The 14,287-nt window shown below is 33.5% G+C and overlaps 2 protein-coding genes across 2 annotated transcripts; both read right to left on the reverse strand.

The window, feature by feature from the left end:
* Window positions 1–1,848: 1,848 nt before the first annotated feature.
* LOC139883759 (protein DETOXIFICATION 35-like) lies at window positions 1,849–6,001 on the reverse strand. Its single transcript, XM_071867892.1, has 7 exons — window positions 5,765–6,001; window positions 4,464–5,089; window positions 3,765–3,821; window positions 3,383–3,621; window positions 2,268–2,386; window positions 2,065–2,151; window positions 1,849–1,944 (listed from the first exon to the last, which is right to left on the reverse strand). The coding sequence occupies exons 1-7, from the start codon at window positions 5,765–5,767 to the stop codon at window positions 1,849–1,851; spliced, it is 1,227 nt and encodes a 408-aa protein (XP_071723993.1). The 5' UTR covers window positions 5,768–6,001.
* A 3,513-nt stretch (window positions 6,002–9,514) lies between these two features.
* LOC139883760 (anthocyanidin 5,3-O-glucosyltransferase-like) lies at window positions 9,515–11,421 on the reverse strand. Its single transcript, XM_071867893.1, has 2 exons — window positions 10,912–11,421; window positions 9,515–10,432 (listed from the first exon to the last, which is right to left on the reverse strand). Exons 1-2 carry the CDS (start codon window positions 11,419–11,421, stop codon window positions 9,515–9,517), a joined length of 1,428 nt encoding a protein of 475 aa, XP_071723994.1.
* Between the last annotated feature and the right edge of the window lie 2,866 nt (window positions 11,422–14,287).

Here is a 14,287-nt window from a genome sequence, read left to right on the forward strand (position 1 = left end):
CCTCGAGATGATCTATTCCAACAGATCCTAATGTTGAAATTGCATTACAAATCCCCCCTTGTTGATGGGTCCAAACTACATCTATTGGAAGATAAGGATGAACATATTTCTTGAATCAGTGGATAGAAATGCCATGGACGTGATAAACGAACGATGGACAACACTCATATATAATTGTAGTGAATGAAAGATATGTACCTAAGAAAAAAAAAAGATGGACTAAGAAGAGCATAAAATTTCTTGAACACATTTAATGATTCTAGATTTAATACTGTCCGGTGTAGATGAAGAGATTTATAAGATGGTTCCAACTTGCAAACAATATATAATGCAAGGAAACTCTAGAAGGTGCATTGGGAGAAACAAATAAAGTTAAAAGCTTTCGTCTTCAAACACTCACAACTAAGTTTGAATACTATTGCTTCATATAATTCTATGTTTTTATATATTGCTATAATGAATGTTTTGCACTCTGAAAAGAAATTCCAAATGAAGTTCTTGCCAATAAAGTTTTTCGAGTGCTTCTAAAATGTTTCACATAAAGGATGAGGATATATAGAAGAATATTGAGATTTGGAAGATTAACTTGTCATATCAAAAGAAAATAATATTCTTACCATATAAATCATAGGAGATATTAGTTTTGTATCATAGATATTATAAGATCAATTAAAGAAAAAAATCCTTCTTTAAATTAACTTGTCATATCAAAAGAATAAAAATCTAGTTATCGATGGCGGGGAATACCAATATTCACATGGATCGACCAACATAATCAATGGATACTCTCATTCAAAATACTTTTACGAGGATTGAAGAAATGGTTCAAAAAGATCAATGAACTTAAAGTGTCCAACTTATTCCTAGATCATGTTATCTATTACAATCTTGCCAGTCTAATGATCAACAATCGAGTGTTCTCCAAGCTTATTGGACAGACGGATCCTGAGCTCCATTGAGTGTAGAGGAAGACTTTTTCACCTATAAATACGATCCTGAGCTCCATTGAGTTGTAGAGGAAGACTTTTCACCTATAAATACTCTCACTTGTAAGATGCACAAACGAGTTAGAGTGAGAATTTCATAAGGATAAATCTCTTAAGCATCTCTCTCTTTGTAGCTTGATCAATCTAATTATTATTTACTCATTACCATTTGATAATCGATCCTAGTTAACAACTCCTACGGGTTGGCAAGTTGTGAAAGAAGAGAGTGCATAATTGAAGAAGTGTTCAGTTGGGGATAATAGTAAGAGAAGAATCTTAAAAAGAATGCATAAGATTTATAGGGGAAGCTTTAAAACGAGATGAAATTAGACACGAGGAAGAGTCAACGGCACATCCTTGGATAAGGTGTCGTATCTAGTATTGGCATTAACCAAAAGAACTATGAACTTGAGAAGTGAACCGAGATTCATTCTTAGATAAGGTGTCACATGTTATCTTCGTGTGATCACAAACTCCTACACTGCGAACTTCACTAAAGTAATAAGTCGTTCTAAGGGGTTTAGAATGGATTGAAGAACAGTAATATCAAAATTGGTTTTTGTTTCTCATTATCTCTACTATCTTTAATCTAGTTAGTTGAATTGTGTCTTTGTGAACATTAGTATAATAGGACTTATGTACGTATTTTGATTCGTTGTTTGTTGATTTAGTATTGTTAGAATCAGCAAAACAACCTTTGATTGTAAAAAAAAAAAATGATATTTAATTCGTTTATTAATTAAACGTGTGTACTCACACATTCCGTATAGGTACACAACTTATACCTAAAGTTTTAAATTATATTTATTAGGTCTCCTTCACTCAAGTAATTGTGCATTTGTGCTAGTAGTAAGAAACGTCTTCAAACGCCTTCAGATTCAGTTCTAATTGTATCCTCGTGACTTACAGCAATTTCATGCCCACCCCACTTTCTCATCCGCTCATTTGTTTGTGCAACCTGCAAACCGTGCATTGTAAGATAGTAATTATATCATACTTCAACACTTGGTGGACTAAGAAGTTATTTATTTTTGAATGAAAGTTAAATTATTAGTGTGGTAATATATATAAATATTACCTCCTTGGTCCAATTGGTTTTATACAAAACAATCAGCAATAACAGGGTTTGCAAAGCCGTTCCACAAATCATACCACCCCACAGTCCCTGAAAATAATCAATATATATAGTAGTTAAATTTACGTTGAATATTGATCGGGAGCAAATTTAGCAGAAACTATAGATATAAAAACAAAGCATAGAAGTATATATAGATAGATTACCTCCACTCCCAAATTGGCTACAAAACCTAAAACGTAACCGAAAGGCACTCCAAAAATGTAGTAGCAACCCAAGTTTATGTATGCGACCAACCCTTGCCATCCAGCTCCAATAGCGACTCCTGTATAACTGATATATTATCGACTTTTTAAGTTAATTGAAATCACCTCCTACCAGGACAGACGCAGGATTGAACATCGGATATCCGCGAGATTTTGCGATAAATCTAGAAATTTAAAGGTTGGGGGTGTTCAAAGGGACATTAAGACTAAACGGAATAGATTTAATTGCGCAAAATTAACTTGTTTTCAAATCTTAAGTCTACAATTTTTTATTTTTTATTTTTTAACCCCATGGGAATAGTCCAGTGGTGGTGTGCTCCCACCTCAAATAGTGAGGTCAGGGTTTCGAATCGCGCAGTCCGCGCACTAACTTGTAACTATTAAAAAAAAAAAAGTCTACAATTTTTTTTTTTTTTTTAATTTCTGATTTTTCTTTAAAAAATGGGTAGGGCCAAAATAGCTTGTGTTTGTCCCAGCCTCCTACCATATAAAGACAGGTTCGGAATCTTAGTAGGAACGCAAGAAAATATTTAAAAATTACAAAATGATCACATCCTACCAGGCCAAGTGAATTTTAGAGAATTAGATAAAAGAGAAAAAAAAAAAAAACTGAAAAACATAGCATGAATTTCATATCTTTTTGAAATTGCACGGAGTCTTAAAGGCTGATTACGCAGGTGTAGACATGGCCACCACACGGCTCTAAACCGCCGGTGCACTGTTCATGATTTTAATGAACTAAACTGTAAAATTAGGGTTCTCGTTCAGTTCAGACTCTCGTTTGAACAGATAATTAAATATATAAAAATTTATAAAGTGTAATTTTTAAGAAACATTGAACCGTCAGTCTGGTTCTCAACCGAAAACCGCCAGTTTAAATTTTAAAAAATATGAACCCATCTGGAACTTAAAAAATCACAGTCTCAGTTCGTTTAGTGTGGAACCACATTGACTATTTCTGTTCCAATTCAAAACCAAAATTGTTTTTTAGGTCTTCCTCGATAGTCTCACAGTCGTCGAAATCAAAACTTTACTGACAAATAATTGATTAGTACCTGAAATGACCGGCTGAACGCTGTTAAGAACCATGGTGATCCCAAGAAGGTAAGCAAGCTTAGCCACAGCTCGTTGGAGACTTTTGCTGCTCGTGAAAATGATGGCAAAATAATCCTTTGCTAACAAGATAACAACCATGCACACTAGTCCGATCAAGAGGGACTGAAATACCGCCACATAAACTGCGTATTTCGCTGTCCTTTGCCGTCCCCATCCAAGTTCATTAGACACTCGGACGCTACATTTTTTTTAAGAAAAAGAAAGAATATGATTAATAAATTAAATTAAATTAGCGTATAACTGTGTATACATTAATTAACTTCATGAATTAATTCAGCAGATAGAGCTTAATTTGCAAATTAAGGATTAATCAAGACTTACCTTATGGCTGCATTTAATCCAATGAACACCATAGCTTCATACCCGTTAATGTTCATGCTGAAAATTGAATCAATCAATCAATCAAATAGTAATATTTTGCATCAATAATTCAGTTTAGAGTCAATTAATAAGGACATTACCAATGGTGATTTTGTGAAAAGTTTTGTCTATTTGACTCATTTTAAACGACCAATGAAAATAAAGGCGCACAAGAAAAATTAAATTGGTTGAAGCTCACCGCTCACCTAATCATTAATTTATATATATAAAGGTGTATAAAACTAACATCACTTATTTGAGCTAATTTGTAATATAGGTGGACAAATATTCATTTGAACACGCAAAATATGTTTTATCATGTGTATTCTTAGATATCATAAAAAAAAAAAAAGACGGTGTATTCTTAGATAATTCCCATTCAAATACTCAAAGTTACTTATAAAACATGTTAAAGCATGCACTTCTATTAATTGTCTAACTACAGTCTCTCTCCTGATCATTTTCTTTCTTTCTTAGGGCACGACTTAGGTGTAGGCGTACACTTAACAAAATTTCCAGTTATAGGTTGATATTTTGGAGATTTCAGAGAATTAAATTGAAAACATAATATTACCTCTATCTCAAAATAAATATAAATTTTTATATGTAAATATTTGTATTTAATTTGGGATGAAATAAATAATGATACTCACGTCTTACCATATGGAAAGAGCATCAATCGATGTCACGGCATTACTAAGGTGGCCAGCAAGTATAGTAATACTCATAAAATACCAAATCTCTAAGCAAAGCATCACAGCAGAAGCAAGCGATAGCCTAACAAACGCCCAAATCTCTTTAAAAGCAGAACCAGAAAATCCATGCCATCCTTCCTTACACCAACCTATAATATAAATAAATTGAGCAATGGCTAAACCCCAATTAGTAATGTCAAACGCTACGGCCGCAGCGATCAGTCCCCATTCAAGCACGAAAATGAACAACCACAGCATCAAGATGTGTATCGATAGAGCTACGATTCCGATACAAGCCAATACGTAAACTTTACTCTGAGCTTGAAGGAATTTTTGACTTGGGAAAGTGATTGCAAGTGAGAATAGTTGAGGAATGATTAAAAGCGTGAACTTTCCGGCAAGATCAGCTACGTCGTCTTCTTGTCCAACAAGCTTTAAAATCGGCGTTGCAAAGATGTAAACAGGTAAGATCACGAGACATGTCACGCTTAAGATCATCCATGATCTTTGCATGTAAACACCTAGCATATGGACTTTCCCAGAAGCAAAAGCTTGACCACAAAGTGTCTCTAAGGCACTCCCCATGCCAAGCTACATGCATTGAGAATTCAATTTTGTTAGAATTAACTTATTTCTGTAAAAAATATAGTGTATGGTCTATTATTCTATACAGAAGAACTAACTCTATATATATACTATTCAATATTAACATGCATGGTAAAAGAAGACTTTATATTAACATCCCTAGTGGATTTCTTAAAATTCAATTTCATCCAAATTAATAAACAATTTAAATTTCATCTAATTTTAAGCTTTAAACCTCATAATTTAAATATGGAGCATTTGTTTGGAATGACTAATTTAGATATAATTGTTAGTCAAGATATATATTAATTAGAGCTCTATTATAATACTCCATCTGTCTCACAATACATAATGTTTAATATTTTTAGTTTTAACATGTATTTAGTGAATAATCTCCCCAAAATATATATATATATATAGTTGGATGCACATAAAGATACAAATTTCATGTATTAATCTTCCAAACAATTTAATTTCTAATTAGGAAGAAACAAAGGGATTTACGAAAAATCTGAACTTCCAAAAGCATAAAGAAGAAGCGTGTAACGGCGTTTAGAATATAGAGTACATAACCTAAATTGGCCATATCATTATTATATGGGATGTCTCATTAGTTGTGTAAGCTTTAAGATTCGAGGCAATTGACATTTTCATCTAAGACCATATAGTAATTGCACTTACCATAAAACCAAAAGAGAAAAGACTGATAACGGTGAGAGAAATGGAAACGGCTGCGAGCTCAACATCACCGATGTGACCAACAAAAATGCTAGTAACAGAGCTGATCCCATATTGGCAAAGGGTATTCAAAATTATAGGAGCTGCAATCTTCCACAGCTTCTTTAACTCTATCCAAAACACCGACTTTACTTGATTGAATCCTCTTGCAGGCGTGTAGTCTCCGTCCTCCCCCAACAAATCATTGGAACCACCACCATCCAACAATGTCTCCGTCGACTCTTCCGGCGAGCTCCCCATGGTTAGGAGTTAATTATTTCGTCGTGAGGGAGTAATTCGATGCTGATTTTATACCCACCTAATATACACTTGATGTTGGAGTGTGTTAATAAGTAATTTTAAATATTTTATTACTTAATAACTGCAACAAAAAAAATTATTTTTTTAGTAATCACGACTGATTACTTATTAACACTTTCACTTTTGAGTGTAACATGAGTGGCATTATTTTTTATAATGTTATAATTATTTATATTAAATTATTAATAACATAAGATGAGAGGAATTACATACGTTGCAACTCTCATAATAAAACCAACATGATCGATAGAAATGAGTAACACCTCAATGTAACTGGAAAATTACCGACAAACTCAATCATTTTACATAAATAACATTCGATTTAAAGAGAGAGAAAAAATTCAACAAGTTATAAAATAAAATCAGAAAGAGAGAAATCAAGAAATTAAGACATCATCAAAATCAACGTCAGAAACAAAAGTCGAAAGTAGTTGTACCAACCACATACGGTATATCTCGAACAACGGATAGAAATGAGACAACTCTAATTATTTTTTATATTTGTTGGATTAAAAACTCTAAAATTATTTATGCAAGTATGTCAAAATAAAAATGTCCTAGTGGAAAAAAAATTACTGTAATCAAGATGTGTTAGGTGGAGACTATCTTGTTGTTTTTTCATGAAGATCTTTATGTTGCCTATACGCTTTCTCTCCTTCATACAGAAGGTTTCCCAGATAGTAAACTATATATATATTACACGCCACTTTACCAAACTGGAGATTTTTCTATATGAAATCAGATAAGGAAATTTTTTTTCTTACCATCAGATTTATTTTCAATAAATTGTAGGGACTAAGTGTATATGCATTTACCTCTGAAAATTTTAATCGTAGTTTAAAATTTTCCACATTTATGTTTAGAAAAGATTATCCCGTTTCACAATAATTGATGTTTTGAATTTTAATGATATGTATAATTATTAGATATAATAAAGGTGTTTTTTATAATAAAAATATTTATTAAATTGTACATGATATTTTGTTTAATTTATAGAAGTTTGAGAAACTTTTTTTTCATAAAAATACTCTTAATACACTTAATTAATTATACATACCATTAAAATCAAAACATCAATTAATGGAAGGAGTAATAATATTTGAGCTGATTTTATTTTATATTGTGTACCTTAAGATGGATTCATTCTTCCGAATTAGAATTATAATGAAAACAAAAAGGCTTTTTTATTAAATTTAGAAAAACAAAAAGGTTATCCGTAGTTTATAGCTTGAAGACGACTGATCTATAACTCAGATTGGTTGTACTAAATAGTACTTACATGAAAATCTGAAAGGCTTCTGTAGAGATAAATGGTGGAATAAAGTAAGGAAAGTGTGGCTTATTGGGAGTGCAAATGGTGAATGCTGTTACAATACAAATCCTAATGCAGCTCGGAACCTACTGGAATCTGAAGTTGAAGAGGGATTAAAATGAAAACAGAATACCAATACACTAGGGAGACCGCACAAAACCACTCTAATGAACACTCGCCTTCCCACATAAGACAAACGCTTCATTGACCGGCTCGAAATAGAAGGGTAAAACTTACATGCAGTTTAGTAACTGCTGTTGGCGCTGTTAATCCAATTAAAACATAACATGTGTATTATTATTTGATGTGTCATCCAGCACAACATCATTAAAATAAAAAATACCTAAATTGTCCTTCCATCTTCAACGCTTCACAACTCGCCGCCACACACTCAGTCACACTTCCGTCAAATCCTTCGCTCCGATCAATGTCATCAGTCCGTATCCAGACTTCAGAATTTTTTGGCGCGACTGTTGATGGTGCTGGTTAAACCGTGTCCGGCGCCGCCGCTTCTGCAGTGGTCGTGATCGATCTCTACGGCGGGAGCATCTTAATAAAATTTTAATCAAACACTTTTGGAGACACCAAGATCAAATCCCAAATAGCAAAAGTTTGATTACTAGAAAAGAAGAGATAACAAAAAGTAAAAAGAAAAAAAAAAGTTCGATCGGAATTGGGAAAAAGAAGACGAAGGTGAAACGGACAGAGTATTGAAACTAGGGGTATACTTTATTCCTTTTGCTATTAACAGCACCAACAACAGCAGTTACTAAACTGCATGTATGTTTTTTCTTTGAAATATTCCTCTTCGTTATCTTGTCATCCAAGCCAGTGCAATATTCCTTCTTAATAGGCTAAGCCGATACGTATTAATGGCAGCCCCAAATATCGAAATGGTAATTCTCCTTCACAAAAACCACTGGCACATATAAGCTCTAGTTGCCTCTCTTCAATTCCTGCACTCACATAATGTTACTTTTAAGATCATTCACTTGAAACCCTGAGACGGAATAAAAGTGATTTGACTATTTGGGTCAATCGGTGTTTGGACCAAATTAGAAGAGATGGATCTGATAAAAAATATTTTGTCTATAGAGTATTTTTTAGCATATATTCCATAATGTTCATTGTCCATTAATTATACACCAAACACATCAAGACTATACTCTTCATCCCAGTCCAAACTATACCCTTTACACCAAGTGTGCTGATACTAGATAGTTATTCAAAAGATTGATGCCCTATCTATTGTTACTTGTTTATGCTTACTTTAATTTGTGTTATGCAATGTTAAAATAACTAACTTGGGATATATTTTCATGTTGATGACAAAAATCACAAAACACATCCTACGTACACTACAAATGATGTGCGATCATGTGTATTTGGTGACATTTATTACTGAAGTGATAGGTTGTACTAGTTCATGGGAAAATGAATAGTTTATTATTGTCCCTTTTCAAAATAAATATAAATTTTTTAATATAAAGTGTATATAAAAATTTGCATATATTTTGAGACGAAAATAGTAATTAATAATAATTGTAGATTACTTTCGAGATAAGTTAATTTAGTGTGCATTTTCATGAGCATTTGAGTCGGTGAAAGCAATCGACTTTACAAACGGGGGAGCCAACTTTCGTTTTCCTTTTACATCTAATTAAAGCGATCGACTTTACATGTATTTTCAACTTATAAATGTATCGTGGAAATAATTTAAGACGGATTTAATACTTAGTTGATTAATAAATATTTCGTCGATCAATTTTAAATGTCACGTAATAAAATTTATTTTAATACACTTTAAATATCTCTCTTATATAAAATATATGAATTCACTATATTATTATTATAATCTATATTAGGTGTGCATACAAAGTAAATGGTACATTAGAATTAAATGTTCATCTTATTTTTTATTTTTTTTTAACAGTTCACATCCAATATCCATGCTAATAGTTATTCACTACATACTTAATTTTATTGGGTGTCCTAGAAGCTCTCATAACTTAAAATATTCTTCAATAATGTGTTTATTTTGTAGGGTATGATGAACCACCTAGCTAAGCCGAGTCGGTATCTCATTTAGAATCGCAGCAAAGCTCACGCCGATGCTCCTGTTTAAGAGACAGAATCAACTTTTTCAATGCAACAGTGGAGGATTCGCCTTCTCTCATGGCAGCAATTGCTCCATCTCTCATTATCTCCACTCTCTTTCTCACTTCTCTCCCTTTCTCTGAATCCAACAACTCAGTGAGTCGCTTCTCTAACTCGCTTGCACTTACCAACCCGTCCTTATCTGACTCGGCAACCCACAGAGCCACCTTCATTTCCTCCACCAAAAAAACTCTATTCAGTTTCTGCTCGGCGTAGAGTGGCCAAGCCAACATCGGCACACCTGCTCGAACTGCTTCCAGTATCGAGTTCCAACCGCAGTGAGTCACGAACGCGCCGACTGAGTCATGACTCAGTACCTCAACTTGCGGGGCCCAATTGTCGACAATTACTCCCCGATCATTTGTTCTGCTCACAAACCCATGAGGCAAAAACGATTTTAGTGTTGGGTCTTGATCGGATTGTGGAGGTTTCCGTACGACCCATAAGAATCTGACGTTACTTGTCTCTAAAGCAACTGCGATTTCATTCAATTGCTTAGAAGAGAAGACTCCTGTGCTTCCAAAACACAAGAACACGACGCTTCGACTCGGCTGCGAATCGAGCCAAGTGAGACACTCGTGTCGTCGAGGAGGAACACTATCTCCGTTTGTGATGACAGGGCCTATACAATACAGAGGTGGGGTTTTCATCCCAGGCGTGCAATCTCTATTCAGAATCGAATCAATCATTCTCTTTTCGAGCAATTCAAAACTATTTAAGATGATCCCATCACATTTTGTAAATTGTAATGCCGTCTTCATGAAGCAATGGTACACTTCCGTCGTTCGATCCAGCATAGCAACGGGCATGGCTATCGAAGGCACGGGAGGCAATCCTGGAACCTGCCAAATTGGGTAAAAAAAAATTTTATTATATAAAACAAGTCTTAATTTCCGGTCCTCTCCAAATATCGTGTAGTAATTTTTATCTAGAATTTTAGAATTCAAGGCATTGTTTACTAAAGTTCGCTAGTTTTACCCTCGAATAGTCTTTAGTTTTTCATTCATAATTTAATTTTGAAGTATGGTACTTTTTATTAAGTAATAAGGGATGAATTTCTTCCTTGCTTTATTAATTAGAAGTAACAAATGAATTTTATTTACTAACAACAGCCAAATTAAGCACATTAAATATTGATAACAGGTCTAATTCATTGTCGACTTTGAGTAAGGAAACCCAATTTATTTTGCATCTAACTATTTTTGAGTCATAACATCTATAAAACGTAAACATATATATATATATAGTCAAGTACGAATATATTATATGGTGAATTTAAAATTCGTAAACAAAATTTTCTAGCTTTGCGATTGGTACGTACCTCTATTTGATAACCGTCAAGATCTTTCAAGCTCTTTCTTGCATGTTCATGAATCGTGGGGAAGTAGAGAAACACAGCGAGCGCGCCTGCGCCGGAAGTGAAGAAGAAATAAGTTGGGATTTCGAGTTGCGACGAGACTTGAAAAGCAGAGGTGTTGAAGAAATCTATAATTAGAGCTTTAACAACGGAGGTCTCGGAAATTTTTAACAATGATTCATGGAGTTTTGGGTTACTTAACTCGGCCAAATCGTAGGAGAGGTCTGGTGCTTGCTGGGGTGTGTAAGTTTTGGAGAGCGAGGTCGGGGGTAAGTGGTGGAAAGAAATGGAAGGACCGGTCACGGCTGCGGATAACTCCGTGGCGGAGACGGGGACTTGTGACGGTGCGGTGGAGATGATAATGTGGATAGAGAATGAAGGGTATTGAGCGAGCAAGCGATTTCCTAACTCAATCGTAACGAATAAGTGGCCTCTACCTTGAGAAGGATACAGGACAATGCTATCGTTTTCCATAACTTGTTGAACAAAAATAAAATCACCAGAACTTAATTATAAGCACGTAGAAACTATTGTCAAGTATACCAGAAGAAAAAATTATGTCCATCGTGGGTATGTATGTAACGATCCGAAAATTCGAACTTAGAAAATCGCGTCACTCATAATGAAGGAAAAAACTTAGGTACGCTTCCTTACGTACGCTACGTACGCTTCTCTGCTTTAAACGGTTGTACGTTTGACCCCTGTTTAAAGCAGAGAAGCGTACGTAGCGTACGTAAAGAAGCGTACGTAAGTCTTGCCCCATAATGAAATAATATTTTATTAATAAATTCGAATCGAATCATTTCGACACGCGCAGAAATTTTCGAAATTTAATATAATATAGATTAATTGAATCAATTAATTTTGTGCGTAGTAAAATAAATTTAATTTTTTGAAAAATTGATTAGTTTGTTATAACGCAAATAAGTCGTCGTGTAATATCTCGACCTAAAATTCTCTACGATAATACGAGTGAAGATTAAATTACGAAACAGAGATATGAATTATTGAATAGACCACCCACTAAATTAAAATAGATTTTCTTTTTATTGTGGCGGGACCACGTAAATTATTACTCCCACCATTTCCTCCTATGATTGCAACTTCCCCTTCCCATTCAATTCACCCGATCACTCCCTCATTCCTTCCGTAATCTCACACAATCTCTCCGTCTCATCTTTTACTTTTGTGAAATCTATGCAATAAAATATTTCCAAAATCCATATCCAGAATTTAATTCAAGTTAATTTTACAGTCTATATACAATAATCTCAATCTAAAATTCTTTCGTAACAGGTCTACGGAATATTATAATTGTCTAAATTTCCTAAATCGTCTAATTATACTATCAAAAATTCGAACCTTACCAGAATCGATTGAAATCGATATATGTTAAAGAGGAGGTGACGTAGAATCCAGAACTGGTCTAACCATCCCGATCCGACAACGTCTTCGAACTGAGTCACGATCGAGTTAAGCTCGGATCGTCACTCACTTGACCGAGTCTTGACCGAGTTAGCTAACCAGAAGCTTCCTTGAAGGTCATTAGATTTCGTTGACGTTAATTCGAGCATACGATTATCTCGAGGTGAGTTATTTTATTTCATGTTATAGAAGTATTTGAAATGTCATTATACCTTATTTTACGAACTTTTGACAGTATGGCATAGTTATATATAGATATGATATTATTAAATATAAAGTATATAGATTTTAAAAATTTGAGAGAACCTTCAATCTACTAAAAGTAAAGATTTTGCTTTTATAAGTTATATTATATAACGAACCTTAAAGATTTAAGTTAATATTTGGTCAAGATTAGTATGATTAGGTCATGATTAGTATGATCAGAGTATCGGGTTTTTATGTGGTCCATGTTGAGTTTTGATCAGGTGGTACATCCTTATCAAGACATTAACCTCAAGTCTTAAGTCTTAACATGCGTATTGGAGTACGTCTGATGATAGACACATGACCTCTACAAGATCTTATATTTTATTATAACTAATTGGGTTCGATTATTTTTAAGAATATATTATGAAGATTTTTGTTTGATTTTCAAATTTTTTTATATAATATTAAAATATAAAGTAAAGATATTATTAATTATATTTTTATAAAATTGAAATGATTTAAATATCGAAATTTATCTCAAAACGAAAAACCTCACTAAACATTATAGTTTATACATTTTTATAAATTAAATATTTTTTCAAAGTTAAGCAATTTCAGGTTGTGAGATATGGTTAGGACACAAATTCCACAGATGATAGAAGGTACTAACGAACCCTACATTAGATTCATATCATGGGTGGAAATGTAGGTGCCACAATGTACTCATCTACATTTGGCAGAAATCTATTGGTTGTAAAATGCGCAAATTTTATTATAGATTTACAACTTTATGATCGTCAAACCTATTAACACTCTCGCATTTCCATGGTTCAGTTTTTTCTTTTTCCTTTCTTTTTAATATATATATAAAAGGAGTGGTTTATAATATTCGACATTAGTGATATTTTTTCAGGCGTATTATTTGTGATTCTTACTTACGTGAGTGAAAAGAAGGAAAATATATATTAGACTACAGCCAACGCAAATTGATCGTCAATAAAATAAAATAAATAAATAACGTCCACATGTAATATTTATGAATGTTTAAAACATTAACATGCCGTATTCATAAATATTTTAAATTTTTATAGTTAAAAATATATTTGATTTAGAAGTTTTTTAATATTTTTTCATTAATGATTCACTATCTGCAAAGCTTTAAAATGTTTATATGGCAAAAAAACTTGCTATCCAAATATTTGGCAAACTCGTCTTTTTGCTCAGAACTTGACCACGAACATTTTAGCTAGTGATCTCGCCACCCTGGAATCCGCCTCCATCTAGGTAATTCAAGGCAAACAGTGACGCTGCAATTTCTTTAATCAGCCCAAAAGAGGACTTGGAGCTGTTATCACGAACCATATTGGCACCACCCTAGCCTACAAATCCGTCTGTGAATTAGGCTTCAATGATATAGCGTTCGCAGAAGCTTTGACTATTCTAATGGGAGTTCTTTTTTTTTTTTTTTTTTTTGGATAAAAGGGTTATCTTATTAAAATGAATTAAAGTGGCCGAGCTTGTTAAAGTCAGGTAATCCTCAAACTGACGGATGAATCTCATCGAGAACCTAATGTGAACGTCCTCTTAAAGCTAACTACTGATGGAAGAAAAACCTCAGTTACAATGAAAGAGTAGCAATTGAGTCTAAGTAGCAATAAAAATAAAGATCCCCAACTATATATTACGTACAGTGATACAAAAAAAACCAATGAGAAAATTTGCTAAC

The sequence above is a fragment of the Rutidosis leptorrhynchoides genome, unplaced genomic scaffold (genome assembly GCF_046630445.1).
Source record: "Rutidosis leptorrhynchoides isolate AG116_Rl617_1_P2 unplaced genomic scaffold, CSIRO_AGI_Rlap_v1 contig445, whole genome shotgun sequence".
Taxonomy (NCBI): Eukaryota; Viridiplantae; Streptophyta; class Magnoliopsida; order Asterales; family Asteraceae; genus Rutidosis; species Rutidosis leptorrhynchoides.

What these genes read in the sequence shown, in the direction of transcription:
- LOC139883759 (XM_071867892.1), bottom strand. An exon ending in ATTGATGCTCTTTCCATATG is followed by an intron (nt 3,822 to 4,463) that starts GTAAGACGTGAG and finishes TTCAATTTTCAG; the next exon opens with CATGAACATTAACGGGTATG. An exon ending in AAACCAATTGGACCAAGGAG is followed by an intron (nt 1,945 to 2,064) that starts GTAATATTTATA and finishes CACGGTTTGCAG; the next exon opens with GTTGCACAAACAAATGAGCG.
- LOC139883760 (XM_071867893.1), bottom strand. Translation starts at nt 11,421, where the DNA reads ATGGAAAACGATAGCATTGTCCTGTATCCTTCTCAAGGTAGAGGCCAC. An exon ending in TTGACGGTTATCAAATAGAG is followed by an intron (nt 10,433 to 10,911) that starts GTACGTACCAAT and finishes CCAATTTGGCAG; the next exon opens with GTTCCAGGATTGCCTCCCGT.